Here is a 14,974-nt window from a genome sequence, read left to right as displayed (position 1 = left end):
CTGGTTTTGGCTGGGACAGAGTTAATTTTCTTCCTAGTAGCAGGCATAGTGCTGTGTTTTGGATTTAGCATGAGAATAATGCTGATAACACACTGATGTTTTAGTTGTTGCTGAGTACTGCTTATGCTAGGCAAGGACTTGTCAGCTTCCCATGCTCTGCCAGGTGCACAAGAAAGTGGGAGGGGGCACAGCCAGAATAGTTGATCCAAACTGGCCAAAGGGCTATTCCATACCATATGACGTCATGCTCAGTATATAAACTGGGGGGAGTTGGCTGGGGAGCAGCAATCGCTGCTCGGGGACGGGCTGGGCATTGGTCGGCAGGTGGTGAGCAGTTGCATCACTTGTTTTTCCTGGGCTTTGTTCCTCTTTTTGCTGTTTTCCTTTTCACTACAATTTATTATTATTATTATCACCACCATCATTATCATTATTATTTTTATTTTATTTTATTTCAATTATTAAACTGTTATTTTCTCAACCCACGAGTTTTCTTACTTTTGCCCTTCCAATTCTCTCCCCCATCCCACTGGGGGGGGGAGGGTGAGCGAACAGTTTGTGTGGTGCTTAGTTGACAGTTGGGGTTAAACCGCGACACAATGCTATCATTGTTTTAAATGCATGAGCATTATGAGCTAAATTCACCTTTCAGGAAAACAAGAATACTGACATTGACATTTTTTTCAAGAATGAATTTGACCTTACATAAGAAAACTAAGGTACGCAAAGCCCTCGAGCCTTAGTAACTTGAAATTGGTTTTGATTTCAGTGATCAGCATATATTAAATGTAGGTTTGATCTATTATGTGCTAAAAGAACTGGGATATATCAGAATAATGGAAAGCTAAATTTGGCTCACTGTGTTAAAAATAAATGGCAGATATTATTCAGTCTGTATTTTCTGTCTTTGCTGCTTCCATCCCACTACCAGCTTTCCAACACAGTATGGTAAATCAACTCTAAGCAGAAAACTGTGCTGAATTTTTGACCATCCTGGGGTGCATTAGGCATAGTATAGCTAACCGGTGCTGCCTCACCTCAAGTACTGTGTGCAGTTTTGGGCTCCACAATATAAGAAGGCTGTAGAAATACTAGAATGTGTCCAAAGGAGGGCAACCAACGATGGTGAAGGGAATAGAGGGCATGACTTATGAGGAGTGGTTGAGGATACTAAGTTTGTTCAGCTTAGAGAAGAGGAGACTGAGGGGTGCCCTCATTGCTATCTACAGCTTCCTCGTGGGGGGGAGTGGAAAGGGAGGTGCTGATCTCTTCTCTCTGGTGTCCGGTGATAGGATGTGAGGGAATGGCTTAAAGTTATGTCAGGGGAAGTTCAGATTGGATATTAGGAAATAGTTCTTCACTGAGAGCGTGGTCAAGCACTGGAACGAGCTCCCCAGGGAAGTGGTCATGGCCCCAAGCCTGTCAGTGTTCAAGAAGTGTTTGGAGAATGCTCTTAGATATATGGTTTAATGTTTAGGTTGCCCTGTGTGGAGTTAGGAGTTGGACTCAGTGATCCTTGTAGGTCCCTTCCAACTCAGGATATTCTATGATAGATTCTATGATTATATTTTTCTACATTTCAGACAAATAAGAAGGAGGCCTCCTTTGTTATTTTATTTTGTACTATGCATAGAGGGTTTTAAAGACATTATTAAATTTTGGGCCACTGAACATGTACATTTTACACATAACGAGCATTTCTACAATATAACATGGTAGCAGAGTCAAAGACTTAGCAGGTTCCTATAAAGCTGCATGCCCCTCTGTTTCTGTGATCTTTAAGATTGTTTCTTTGAAACATTAACTAATTTTGCCCCTTTCAGTTCAGAAGGTTCCAATGCAATATAAAATCAGGCATACAAATTAAAGTGACTATGCCACTGGAATTTTTAGGATTCCTAAAGTGGAGAAGCTTATATAATGACAGTGCCTGCACATCTTCCACTTTTTGTGTCTGTTGGACAATGTCAAATAAGTTTGACAAGGGAGCAATAGTGTCAACAACATACAGCCCCTTGCAACAGGTCTGCACCAAATAAAGCCCAGGGCCGCTTACCCCTTAGCAGATCAGAGGCAACACCATGCTATCTATGCCTCCATGGCTGCAGACCACCAGGCACCAGCCATCTAGTTAGCACATAGCCTGTCTGTCCAGCTAGCAAGCCAAACACAGGTAAGCAGAGTCCATAAAGCAGGAGCAGAGGGATCCTCAGTTCCACTGCAGCCAATAGAAATCCAGGTCTGCTGCTCAGCAAAGTTCCCTTCAGACATCTGTTTAAATAAGGGCTTTGTAAATTTTCACTGACATGTATAAATTCCCTTCCACGAGTAAATAAAACTTTATTTTAACGAAGAAGAACAAACACAGATGCATTAATCGAAAGTCAGCTATATATGTCATGTCAGCAGCTAATGAATAATAAAGACCCATACTCCTTTAGGGTAATGACAGCTTTCTACAGGATCCCGCATGTTAATGAACTGTCAGAGCTCCAGTACTAACAGTGAAAACACAACCAAACAATGACCAAATAGGACCTTTTAGAGCTGTAGCCCATGATGAGGCTGAGGACGAGTTCAGTCTCTGCCATTAGGCTTTCAGGACCTAAAAGCATCTTGGTTTTGAGTTGATAATTACAGTGTGCTGAGCCAAGCAGCTGTCACTAAGGAACAGGAGCTGCCCAAACACATCAAAATGTATAGAAGTTTACTGGCTGATTTATCACACCATAATTAACTCAGTTACAGACTTTTGAGACATGGAAGTGAAAGACAGAAAGAGGGAGAAAAAAGAAGGAAAGGGAAGAAGAGGTTCAAAGAGCTTTGAACATTTTGTCCCAGTCAGTTTCCAAGAAAGAGGAAAACACTAGGAGAGATTCAGTCGAAGAATGCCCTCCCACAGCCCACTGTTTCTGGAGAAGTGGCTGTTGGGCAGATACCCAAGAGATGTATTTCCCAAAGCACACAGATGCAGTCTTTGCAGATATGTGAACCCTCCCTGAATGGCAGCACACATGCATACCAGAGCAAACAAGAATGGCAGAAAAGGCTGAATGAACTTCATTCAGGATTTGACATACTATGTCAATATAATGAACATGACAAACGAGTGTTACACTCATAAGCAGGCTGAGTTGGCAGCTCCAACCAATTAGTACCTGGTTAATTTTATGGTGATAGCTAGTACAAATGTATGACATTCTATAAAACCTTAATAGATATTACCATAAATCATAGCCATCTTTCTCCCCTGTTCTCCTTATTCCCAGACAGTACTTACAATTCAAGGGAGGAAGTGAGCAGGCTGCACAGCATCAGAGAAGATGGAGAAGGGAGATAGGATTTTCTCTAAGACAGAGCAGCTTGAAGATCCTCACACCCCATATGCAGCAGAGACGCAGGCAGTGTCCACCCCTAGTAGAGTGGTAAGTTCAATCTCTGGAGAAGGGGAAGGATGGAAGCTGGTGACTTCTGGCACCAAGAGGAAGGCTCCTGCCCCACCTAAGGGCTTACAATTGCAAAATAGGTTCACTGCCCTCAAAGTTGAAGAGGACCCACATGTACCTACAAGCAAAGGACCTGGTCCACCTAACCCTAAACCATGCAAGACAACCAGGAAGAAGTGGCAAGTTATCTTAATGGGTCAATCCCTGCTGCGGGGAACAGAGGCACCCATCTGCTGACCTGACCTATCAACCAGAAAGGTTTGATGCCTGCTGGGGCTCAGGATCCAGGATGTTGTGGAGGGACTGCCGAAGCTTGTCTGGCCCTCTGACTACTGCCCCCTGCTTTACTTCCATGTGGGCGCAAATGATACTGCCAGGGGAAACCTGGACAGGATCAAAAGTGACTACAGAGCTCTGGGGGCAGTAGACAAGGGCATGGGGGCCCAGGTGGGCCAAAAACTGTTTCTGGGAAATCAACATGCTCGGCTGCTTCTCTACAGTGCCTGTGCACTAATGCACACAGCATGGGGAATAAACATGATGAGTTAGAGATCTGTGTGCAGTTGCAGGGCTACAGTCTTGTTGGGATCAAGGAGATGTGGTTGGATCTGGTTTCTCTTCAGGTCATATAAATATTTCGCCTTTTATAAAAGATTTCCATGGAGAGGAACAGGTACAAGTGTCGAGGAATTCTATGACTGAAGTGTTCCAATGGAGGGATACAGGCTCTTTCGGAAGGACAGGCTGGGAAGATGAGGAGGGGGAGTTGCCTTATATGTGAGAGCAGCTGGAATGCATGGAGCTCTGCCTGGGGATGGAAGAGGAGCCAACTGAGAGATTATGGGTTAGAAATAGAGAGGACAGGCAAAGGTGACATTATGGTGGGTGTCTGTTATGGGGTGCCTGACCAGGAAAAACAAGTGGATGAGGCCCTCTATAGCCAGCTAGAAGAAGACCCTGGTCCTCATGGGGAAGTTCAACCACCCCGATATCTGCTGGGGGGTCAACACAGCAGGGCATAAGCAATCCAGGAGGTTCTTGGAGTCCATCAATGACAGCTTCCTCCTCCAATTGATAGGGGAGCCAATGAGGAGAGGTGCTCTGCTGGACCTCATACTCACCAACAAAGAGGGGCTGCTTGGGGACGTGAAGGTCAAAGGCAGCCTTCGCTGCAGTGACCATGAGGTGGTGGAGTTGAGGATCCTCAGGGCAGGGAGGAGGGTAAAAAGCAGGCTCACAACCCTGGGCTTCAGGAGAACAGACTTTGGACTCTTCAAAGTTCTTCTTGGAAGAGTCCCATCAGATAAGGCCCTGGAGGGAAGAGGGGCCCAAGAAAACTGGTTAATATTCAAGGATCACCTCCTCCAAGCTCAAGAGAGGTCCATTCCAACGAGCAGGAAGTCAGGCAAAAAAGCCAGGAGTCCTGTGTGGATGAACAAGGAGCTCCTAGCCAATCTGAAACAGAAAAAATGAAGCATACAGAGGATGGAAGTAGGGACGGGTAACCTGGGAGCAATACAGAGATGTTGTCCAAGCATCCAGGTATGCATGTCTGAGCATCCATTTGGCTAAAGCCCAAATGGAATTGAATCTGGTCAGAGATGTCAAAGACAAGGACAACTTCTATAAGTACATAGGTTACAAAAGGAAGACTAGGGAAAATGTTGGCCCATTACTCAACAAGACGGGGGACCTTGGTTATACAGGACATGGAAAAGGCTGAGGTACTGAATGCTGCCTTCACCTCAGCCTTTACTAGCAAGACTGGCCTTCAGGAATCTCAGGCCCCTGAGACCAAGGGAAAGTATGGAGTAAGGAAGATGTACCCTTTGTGGAACAGGATCAGGTCAGGCAATACTTAAGCAAACTGGACATCCATAAGTCCATGGGCCCTGATGGGATGTACCCACGAGTGCTGAGGGAGCTGGCAGATGTCATTGCAAGGCCACCCTTGATAATCTTTGATCAATCATGGTGACTGGGAGAAATGCCCAAAGACTGGAGGACAGCAAATGTCACTCCTATCTTCAAGAAAGGCATGAAGGAGGACTCGGGGAACTACAGGCCAGTCAGCCTCACCTCGATCCCTGGGAAGGTGATGGAGCAGCTAATCCTGGAAACCATTTCCAGGCACAGGAAGGACAAGAAGGTCATCAAGAGTAGTCAGCATGGATTCACCAAGGGGACATTGTCCTGGTTTCGGCTGGGATAGAGTTAATTTTATTCCTAGTAGCAGGCATAGTGCTGTGTTTTGGATTTAGTAGGAGAAGAATGTTGATAACACACTGATGTTTTAGTTGTTGCTAAGTACTGCTTATGCTAGTCAAGGACTTTTCAGCTTCCCATGCTCTGCCAGGTGCACAAGAAACTGGGAGGGGGCACAGCCAGAATAGTTGATCCAAACTGGCCAAAGGGCTATTCCATACCATATGACGTCATGCTCAGGATATAAACTGGGGGGGTTGGCCGGGGAGCAGCGATCGCTGCTCAGGAACTGTCTGGGTATCGGTCAGCGGGTGGTGAGCAATTGCATTGTGCATCACTTGCTTTGTATATTATTATTATCATCATCATTATTATATTGTTATTATTATCATTACTATTTTACTTTATTTCAATTATTAAACTGTTCTTATCTCAACCCGGGAGTGTTTCTCACTCTTACTCTTCCGATTCTCTCCCCCATCCCATCGGGGTAGGGGTAGTGAGCGAGCGGCTGCGTGGTGCTTAGTTGCTGGCTGGGGCTAAACCACGACAGAAGTCATACTTGACCAACTTGATAACCTTCTATGATGAAATGACTGTCCCTGTAGATGAGGGGAGAGCAGTGGATATTGCCTACCTTGACTTCAGGAAGGCTTTCGATACTGTCTCCCTTAAGATCCTCATGGAGAAGCTGTTGATGTGTACGGGCTGGATGAACAGACAGTGAGGTAGATTAAAAGCTGGCTGAACAGCCGGGCCCAGAGGATGGTGATCGGTGGAACAAAGTCTAGTTGGAGGCCAGGAGCTAGCAGTGTACCCCAGGGGTTAATGCTGGGTCCAGTCTTGTTTAATGTCTTCATTAATAATCTGGATGATAGGTCAGAGTGTACCCTCAGGAAGTTTGCTGATTACACCAAACTGTGAGTAGATGGTATGCCAGAGGGTCGTGCTGCCATCCAGAGGGACCTCAACAGGCTGCAGAAATGAGCTGACACTAATCTCATGCAGTTCAACAAGGGGAATTGCAAAGTCCTGCACCTGGGGAGGAATAACCCCATGTACCAGTATATGATGGGGGCCACCCAGCTGGAAAGCAGTTTGGCAGAAAAGGCCTTGGGGGTCCTGGTGGACACCAGGTTGAACATGAGCCAGCGGTGTGCCCTTGCAGCAAAAAATGCTAATGGTATCCGGGGCTGCATTGGGCCTAGAGAAGATAAGGCTCGGCAGGGGGGTAGGGGGGTGGGTGTCTTATTAATGTATATAAATACCTGAAGGGAAGGTGCAAAGAAGAGGGAGGCAGGCTCTTGTCAGTGGTGCCTAGTGACAGGACAAGAGGCAATGGGCACAAACTGAAACACAGGAGGTTCTGTCTGAACATCAGGAAACACTTTTTTACTGTGAGGGTGACTGAGGACTGGAACAGGTTGCCCAGAGAGCTTGTGGAGTCTCCCTCCTTGGAGATATTAAAAAACTGTCTGGACATGGTCCCGGGCAACTGGCTCTAGGTGGCCCTGCTTGAGCAGGGGTGTTGGACCAGATGACCTCCAGAGGTCCCTTCCAACCTCAACCATTCTGTGACTCTGTGAAAAGTACGGATTTATTGATGCACTGATGGAATTTCAAGTGAAATGGATTTCAATAATTTTTTTATTTTCTTTTAAACACATGCAATTCCAGTACTTTGCAATGGAGCCTGAAATGCTGTATTCAGAAACAGATATCTGGTGAGAGATCTAAGAGAGAAAGAGAGTATGTGGAATTATTTATGGGAAGACCTTTTCTGTCCTAGACAATTTATATATCCCTCTTTATTGGACAGATGCTCAGTGTGGTAGAACATATCTGACTCAGTTTATATACTACTGCTGGTTACCTGAATCTTTTTGCTAAAACAATAATAACACAAAGATTTGGACTACCATGGCAATGTAGCAGAATGCAGAGCGTCAGCTCTGCACATCTCCCAGGAGCACCATAGCAAAGTCTCAAGCCCTCATCCTGCAAACATTTATGCACAAGCTGAATGTCATGTACGGTGATTAGTTTCCCTGACACCATGTGGGTTTCATTGCAGCACACAAAACCAAACACAGACTTATGTATTTTCAGGATCAGGACCTAGTTAACACTAGTCAGCTGTGAGTTAATGCTTCTGTACTTAATATGCAGCTTACTAAATGTGATAGAATTCTGTTTGGTACAGTTTGGGGGTTTGGTTTTTTTTCACAGAACACCATGTATGTTGTTTCAGCATTAATGCTGAAAGTGAAATACTGTGTAGTCGCTGATGTTTGTTTGTTTATAATGTTTAATGCAGCTGGGAGTGGAGGTACAGAAGCCTCATTTAAAAGCATGTACTTTTATTTAACATTAGAGAACTCCAGTGGACATGTTGCCCATTTGTGATTCCCTAGTGGCTGCTGTTTTTCACAGGAATTAATGTTCTTAACACAATGCATCTATATAACATCTTTCTTGTGCTGATCAAGTATCAGCAATTTGGTGACTAATGCATTCCATTGCTTATGCTATGCCAGATTATTCAAATGCCCTCTGGTAGAAGTGATTATGGATTATTTCTAATTGCAAAATAGTGCCACACAACAAAATTATGGTAAGAGAGAACGAGAATGTATAATAAAAATGCAGGAAAATGCCTCCTGTTGCACTACAGGAAGATCCTTATGTGGATTGTGCTTAGTGCAAACATCAAGCTGTGGATTAGTGTTACTGTTCACAAGACAAATAGGTAGCCTGGCATCAGTCTTTACACCCTTTGAAGTCCTGCACATGCATATGCATGCACACACCCATGCACAGATCAAGGAAGGTGCCTATTATAGTATTTAAGCTATGCAAAGCTGGAGGCAAAGGTTTCTGACCTAGATCGTATACCCTTAAACTACAGTTTGTGCTGTGAAGTTAAATCAGTCAGGATACAGATATGGATATCACTTAGTTGCACATCCAACACTCACCAACTGCACTGGGAATCTTTAGAATGACTTATCAGAGAAACAGATCAGGCTCCCAGCAACACTTCAGAAATGTATGTACAAGTTCACAGCATAAAGAGGTAGAAAGAACCTCCTCTGAAACAGTTAAAGACCTTAATGTACAGGTGAAACATAGTAAGTAGTGCAGTTACTATTAATTACAATATTTAGATATTTTTTCAGTTATTTGCTGCAGTGTTGATTGCTGCTTCAAAAATCAGCATTTCATATTGTGGTGCATTAAACCCAGCCAACAGCCTCTCGCTCACTCCTGGGACAGGGAGAAAATAGAAGGAAGGCGAGAAGACTCATGGATCGAGATAATGACAATTTAAAAGGGAAAGCAAAAGCTGTGTGTGCAAGCAAAGCAAAAAGAGGAATTCATTCAGTACTTCCCATGAGCAGGCAGATATTTAGCCACTTCCTGGGAAGCAGGGCTTCAGCACACATAGCAGTTGTTTGAGAAGACAAACACCATAACCACGAACATCCTCCCTTCTTCCTCCACTCACTGAGCTTTTATTGCCAAGCATAATGTCATATGGTATGAAATATCCCTTTGGACAATTCAGCTCAGCTGTCCTTGCTATATCCCCTCCCAACCTCTTGTCCACCTCCAGCCTACTCGCTGGGGGAGGGGGGAAAGGAAGAGAAAGACTTGACGCTGTGCAAGCACTGTTCAGCAATAGTCAAAACACTGGTGTGTTATCAACACTGTTTTAGCCACAAATGCAAATATTGACTTCTGTTTCTGACCCAGGATGTGTTTTATCCCAAGAATACATTAGGTGCACAGGACTGGCCAAAGACCACTGAAATTAGTGGAAAGACTACCGGTGACTTTGATGGAATACAGATTGGTCTTTGAGCCTAACACTGCTGAGTTCATTGATTTATTTCAAGGGCTGAATTTGGCTTTGACAGATGTAAAGCAGTTCATCCCATGTACCAAAGTACTCCTTAATGAATTGCATACATTTTAACTCCACCCTTCTACTCCCAGGAATTTACACCATTTTTCTATTAGCACTGCTAAGGAGCCCCAGCACTTGCATAAAAAAAAAAAAAAAAAAGAATGACTGAACTACTGAACTACATATAGGCATTTGTACTTACAGTTGTCTGGCTTGAGCTGACTTTTGGCAATTCCAAAGTACTGGGGATTTTCGATTATGGGAATCTTTGTCATCCCAATGATGACTGCATCAGGATCCCCCTCAGAAGAAGATGGAGTGTTACTGCCATTTGAGATGTGATGGAGGGGACTTGTCGAATCGTCATCATTGCTGATAACTGAAGAAGGACCTAGAGTTAGAAACAAAGATTCTCCTGTAACTCAGAACATTTTCCCTCCCTCAGACAATTCTTTTTTTTTTTTTTTTGACCAGTTTGTCCTCCATCCCACTAGTCAAGAGCTCTCTTTATGTCCCTTCCTGATCTTACCTCAGGAATGTTATACATCTGACCATTAAGAGTGGGAATGTGATATAAATTTTTGTACTAGAGATCACCTAGACTACATCAGGGTCTAGCATATTGTGTCACTGGGAAAGATCTCCAAATTTGATGAACTCCTATCATTCTCAGAAATAAGCTATGAAATACATGCATTAACTTTTTTACCTTATGCCCTACTCTGTTCACACTGCAATAATTCCTTTTCCCACAAAGCTGGCAAACGTCCGCCTTCCATTTGAGGTGGCATTATAACATGACAACAGGCATAGAGGAGATGGGCTCATCCTAACGTGGGAAGCTGTATGATTCCTGAAGGACAAAAATGGCTGAGCGCCAAAATCCAGAGGACAATTTTCACAGTCACAGTAGGTGCAAGGCAGACACTCAGAAGAGCAGTGGAAAACACTCTTCCCACCCCACCGTGAGATCTGGGGTCATTTCACAGGGGCTTGTCCAGCCCAGGGGAACATTTCTCTGCCTTATGAGGCCCCATCAATACCTGAGTCTAGTGACCTTCCAGAAGGAGAGGTTTATTTTGATCAGTAATTTAGTGACAATTTTTGTTTTTTTCTCAGTTTGTGCTTTGTATTTTTAATGAAAGCACCATGGAGATAAAACCTTATAAATGGGTAAAAATAACCAACCTGCTTAGCAGAGTTCCGCTTATGTGAGCTGCAGGGACCTTTGATCTAACACTGAGATCAGAGCAGATAACATTTGAACTCTTGTGATTTAACCCCTGCTAGCTAATTCTATGTTATATCCTCCAGTTTACATTCAGAATTCAAAGAAAATCAGCATCACCATTAAACAATGACATTTTGCCTAATCTGCCCATTGAAGAGCTGACTGAGACCACAAATATCAATTTTCAGATCATTGTCCATCCACATTAACCAGGGATTTTGGGGTAGCATTTACATCTCCTAGAACGGCATCCTCAGATGACACCTGTGTTTGTCCCGCAGGCAAAAGTGACAGGCAAGGTGACAGCAGGGTTCACAGCAATCAAAGAAGGGGGCAGCAGAAAGGACTTTGGGGAAGACAAAAAGCTGTGTTTACTCTGAGTCGACAGCCACTCCTTTGAAGCCCCAGACAGGTTTTAGGTTGAACAGAAGAGGACAGTGCAGAGGCAAGACGAGGATTTGAGTATCACCTGTGCATAGATGGCATTTGTGTTTGCAGGAGAGTCAGGGGATGCAGAGGGAGAGAGGATGGGGACCAACAGCAGATCTTGTGGATGCTTCACGGAGGGCAGGAGAAAAGATGGGGAGGATATACCACACACACACACAAAGGAACAAAATAAGAACCAGGACAGGCCCAGACACATCAGCCAAGAAAGGGCAGCTTTAAAGAAAAGAAACTTAGACTCTCTTACAGTTTTGTGGTTCACAGTATCATAACAAAAGCACTTTATCATTACATAGCATGGCTTACAGGAATAAAACATAAATAATTTGGCATGTGGCTATTTCGACCATAGCTTTAGAGGCTCAAGCATACTCCCACCTCTATCCTTCTTTCTTTTCTCCCCAATTGGTTTAATGGTGCATGAGGGAAATCTAATTGTTTGAAAAAGTACTTCCTCCACTGGCTTGAAACATTAGAAGTAATTTTTCAAATGCCTTGTACTTCACTGGAAAGTCACTGTTGACAAATGTAAGTGAAGCCTAGATCTCTGCAATTTATCAAATGGAATACTAATACCAAGGCTGGTTTTGTCATTACTGATCACCCAAATCCTCAAAAGACTGATTCTACTAGGAAAGCTACCAGGATTAAGATTTTGGTGAAGATTTTTCCAATGAAGTGCAGAGCCTAACAAATCGTTGGTCCCTCAGCACACAAGACACATTTTTTAAGTGCATATGAGTTTGTGTGCAGTAGAAATAGAGTGCAAACACATGAAAAAAACTTGTTCATTTTTTCTAGATATTGTCCTTAGGTCTCCAAACTTTCTGAATGTCAAGTTAATGGCACCAAAAAGCAAGCAGACAAATACACATTTTTTTGGAAACAATACAGTCTTTTTACACTAATACAGCTTTAGTATGAGGGTCAAATCCCTTCCTTTACAGCGAATGGATGAATTTTCTTGGCTATGCACTCGTCTAAGTCTTTCATCCTTGCTGTTCTCTGCTTCACAGGAGGAGGCTCTTTTGTCATTATTTGCTTCTACCATGCATACAGCAATGGCATGGAAAAGTGTCCATTACCGATTTCTAGGATGGTAAAGCAGGATATTGAAAAGGAACTCATAGCAGCTATGTGGGTACTTGGCTGCTGGCCAAGATCAATCCACCACACTCACCTAAGCAGTCTCAGGCAAAAAAATAGAGGCTTGCAAATACAGAATCAGAAAGAACATATGGTTCTGGTTTGCACTTGGCTTGCTAGCACGTATGCCCAGTCTTTAGTTTAGATGGTCACAATCACTGTATCCATCTACTTCTCCCTCCACCTGATGTGCTGACAATATAGGCAGTCTACTGTAGGATTGCTTATAGTGATTACATTTGTGCTGATGCCTCAATAACTATGACTTCTTCCATGAAAAAGGATGTTGATTACTAGGAAGATTTATCAATAGATCTTGCACTAGCATTGGGTCTTCTTGCTTCAAGTCCTTGTTCCCAGAGAAACAGAGACCAGTCTGTGCAGAGACATGGTGATGGCACACCATCAGTCAAAATCAGGACAGTGAGTGCATATCACCAGTCAGCATCAGCTTTGTTGGATTTTCAGCCCATACTGAATCTTCTCTCTTTTTCCTTTTGGGATGCATGTATTTTTTCACTAGTTAAATACCTTGTTCTCAAAAAGCACTTACACAAGACTTCTTTCCCCATGAGACTCACATATTTGCTGTAGATTCCAAGACATTATTTTTTTCTGCATGATTAAAAGGCAAGTTTTATACTTCAGCAAGAACAGAGACTCAAATGTTCTTCTTGTCAAGATAAGATCCAAGTTTCTTAACAGAATATACATCTCCTTTTTAGCTCAGCTCTTGGATCCCTGCCTATCTTCCACTTCCTCTAGAAGACAACTCATCAGTCATGTCTTGGCACACTTTTTTCTGACTGGGATGCTACAAGCTTTATTTTAAATGCTCTTTTACATTCCTGAATTCAACAACTATAGGCAACTGTGATATTAAATAATGTTTATGCAATTGCATATTAAGACTGCAATAATTAAGACTGCATATTATTAAGACTGAATAAGACAGCCCACACTAATAGAAAGTAATGCAATTGTAGCAACATTATTTTATATTATTGGCCTCTTAAATGCTGCATGCTGAATACAGGGCATTGAATTGAAAGGCATAAATAGAACACAAAAGGAAAAAAAATCAAAGCTAGCTGAATAAATGTTGTGGTTTAACCCCAGTTGGCAAAAGGACTGTGGTGGTTTGACCCTGGCTGGATGCCAAGTGTCCACCAAAGCTGCTCTATCACTCCCCTTCTCAACTGGACAGGGGAAAGAAAATATAACAAAAAAGTTCATGGGTCAAGATAAGGACAGGGAGAGATCACTCACCAATTACCGTCACGGGCAAAACAGACTTGACTTGGGGAAAATTAGTTTAATTTATTACCCATCAAAACTGAATAGGGTAATAAGAAATAAAACCAAATCTTAAAACACCTTCCCCTGATCCCTCCCTTCTTCCCGGGCTCAACTTCACTCCTGTTTTTTCTCTACCTCCTCCCCTCGAGCAGCGCAGGGGGACGGGGAATGGGGTTGTGGTTAGTTCGTCACACGTTGTCTCTGCCGCTCCTTCCTCCTCAGGGGAGGACTCCTCACACTCTTCCCCTGCTCCAGCATGGGGTCCCTCCTACAAGAGACAGTCCTCCACGAACTTCAACATGGGTCCTTCCCACGGGCTACAGTTCTTCATGAACTGCTCCAATGTGGGTCCCTTCCACGGGGTGCAGTCCTTCAGAAGCAGACTGCTCCAGCGTGGGTCCCCCACAGGGTCCCAAGTCCTGCCAGCAAACCTGCTCCAGTGTGGGCTCCTCTCTCTCCACAGGTCCAAAGGACCTGCCAGGAGCCTGCTCCAGTGTGTGTTTCCCACGGGGTCACAGCCTCCTTCAGGCACATCCACCTGCTCCAGCGTGGGGTCCTCCATGGGCTGCAGGTGGATATCTGCTCCACCGTTAACCTCCATGGGCTGCAGGGGGACAGCCTGCCTCACCATGGTCTTCACCATGGGCTGCAGGGGAATCTCTGCTCCGGTGCCTGGAGCACCTCCTCCCCCTCCTTCTTCACTGACCTTGGTGTCTGCAGAGTTGTTCCTCTCACATATTCTCACTCCTCACTCCAGCTGCACTTTGTGTCCCAATCAGTTTTGGGTTTGGTCCCCCCCCCCCCCACCTTCTTAAATATGTTATAACAGAGGTGCTACCCCTGTCGCTGATTGGTTTGGCCTTGGCCAGCGGTGGGTCCGTCTTGGAGCTGGCTGGCATTGGCTCTATCGGACATAGGGGAAGCTTGTAGCAGCTTCTCACAGACGCCACCCCTGTAGCCCCCCCCACTACCAAAACCTTGCTACGCAAACCCAATACAATAAGCTTCCCAAAGACAACCTGTCTCGTCTCTCTTCAGGTGGTGGACCTGTTCAAAGTAATTTCAGATTCTTCTGCAAATTCATTCAGAATGAGCTTATTAAAGTGATGCTCTTTGCTTTACAGCTGTTGATGCCTTTAATGTGGGAAAGCTGAAGGCATGGTACTACTATGCTTCCCCAGCAGTTTGGCTGTGTGGAGCAATAGCATTTCTTGCCTCCCTCCACCTTCCAACCAACCTCTCATCTCATATCCCCATACCTGCCAGCTCCTGAGAACACAGCCATTGGTG

General features: G+C 44.2%; 1 protein-coding gene across 3 annotated transcripts in view; it reads right to left on the bottom strand.

The window, feature by feature from the left end:
* LOC142596454 (BDNF/NT-3 growth factors receptor-like) overlaps positions 1 to 14,974 on the bottom strand; it is a 225,239-nt gene that overhangs the window by 73,697 nt on the left and 136,568 nt on the right. For all 3 annotated transcript variants that reach the window (XM_075725553.1, XM_075725554.1, XM_075725555.1), the window contains one exon: positions 9,764 to 9,952. In XM_075725553.1, the coding sequence (XP_075581668.1) occupies positions 9,764 to 9,952 (189 nt within the window). The remainder of the gene's footprint in view (positions 1 to 9,763; positions 9,953 to 14,974) is intronic.

Source organism: Pelecanus crispus, chromosome W (assembly GCF_030463565.1).
Source record: "Pelecanus crispus isolate bPelCri1 chromosome W, bPelCri1.pri, whole genome shotgun sequence".
In the NCBI taxonomy this organism is placed as follows: domain Eukaryota; kingdom Metazoa; phylum Chordata; class Aves; order Pelecaniformes; family Pelecanidae; genus Pelecanus; species Pelecanus crispus.
Note: the sequence above shows the minus strand (reverse complement) of the source record. Positions and strands in the feature narration are given on the sequence as shown.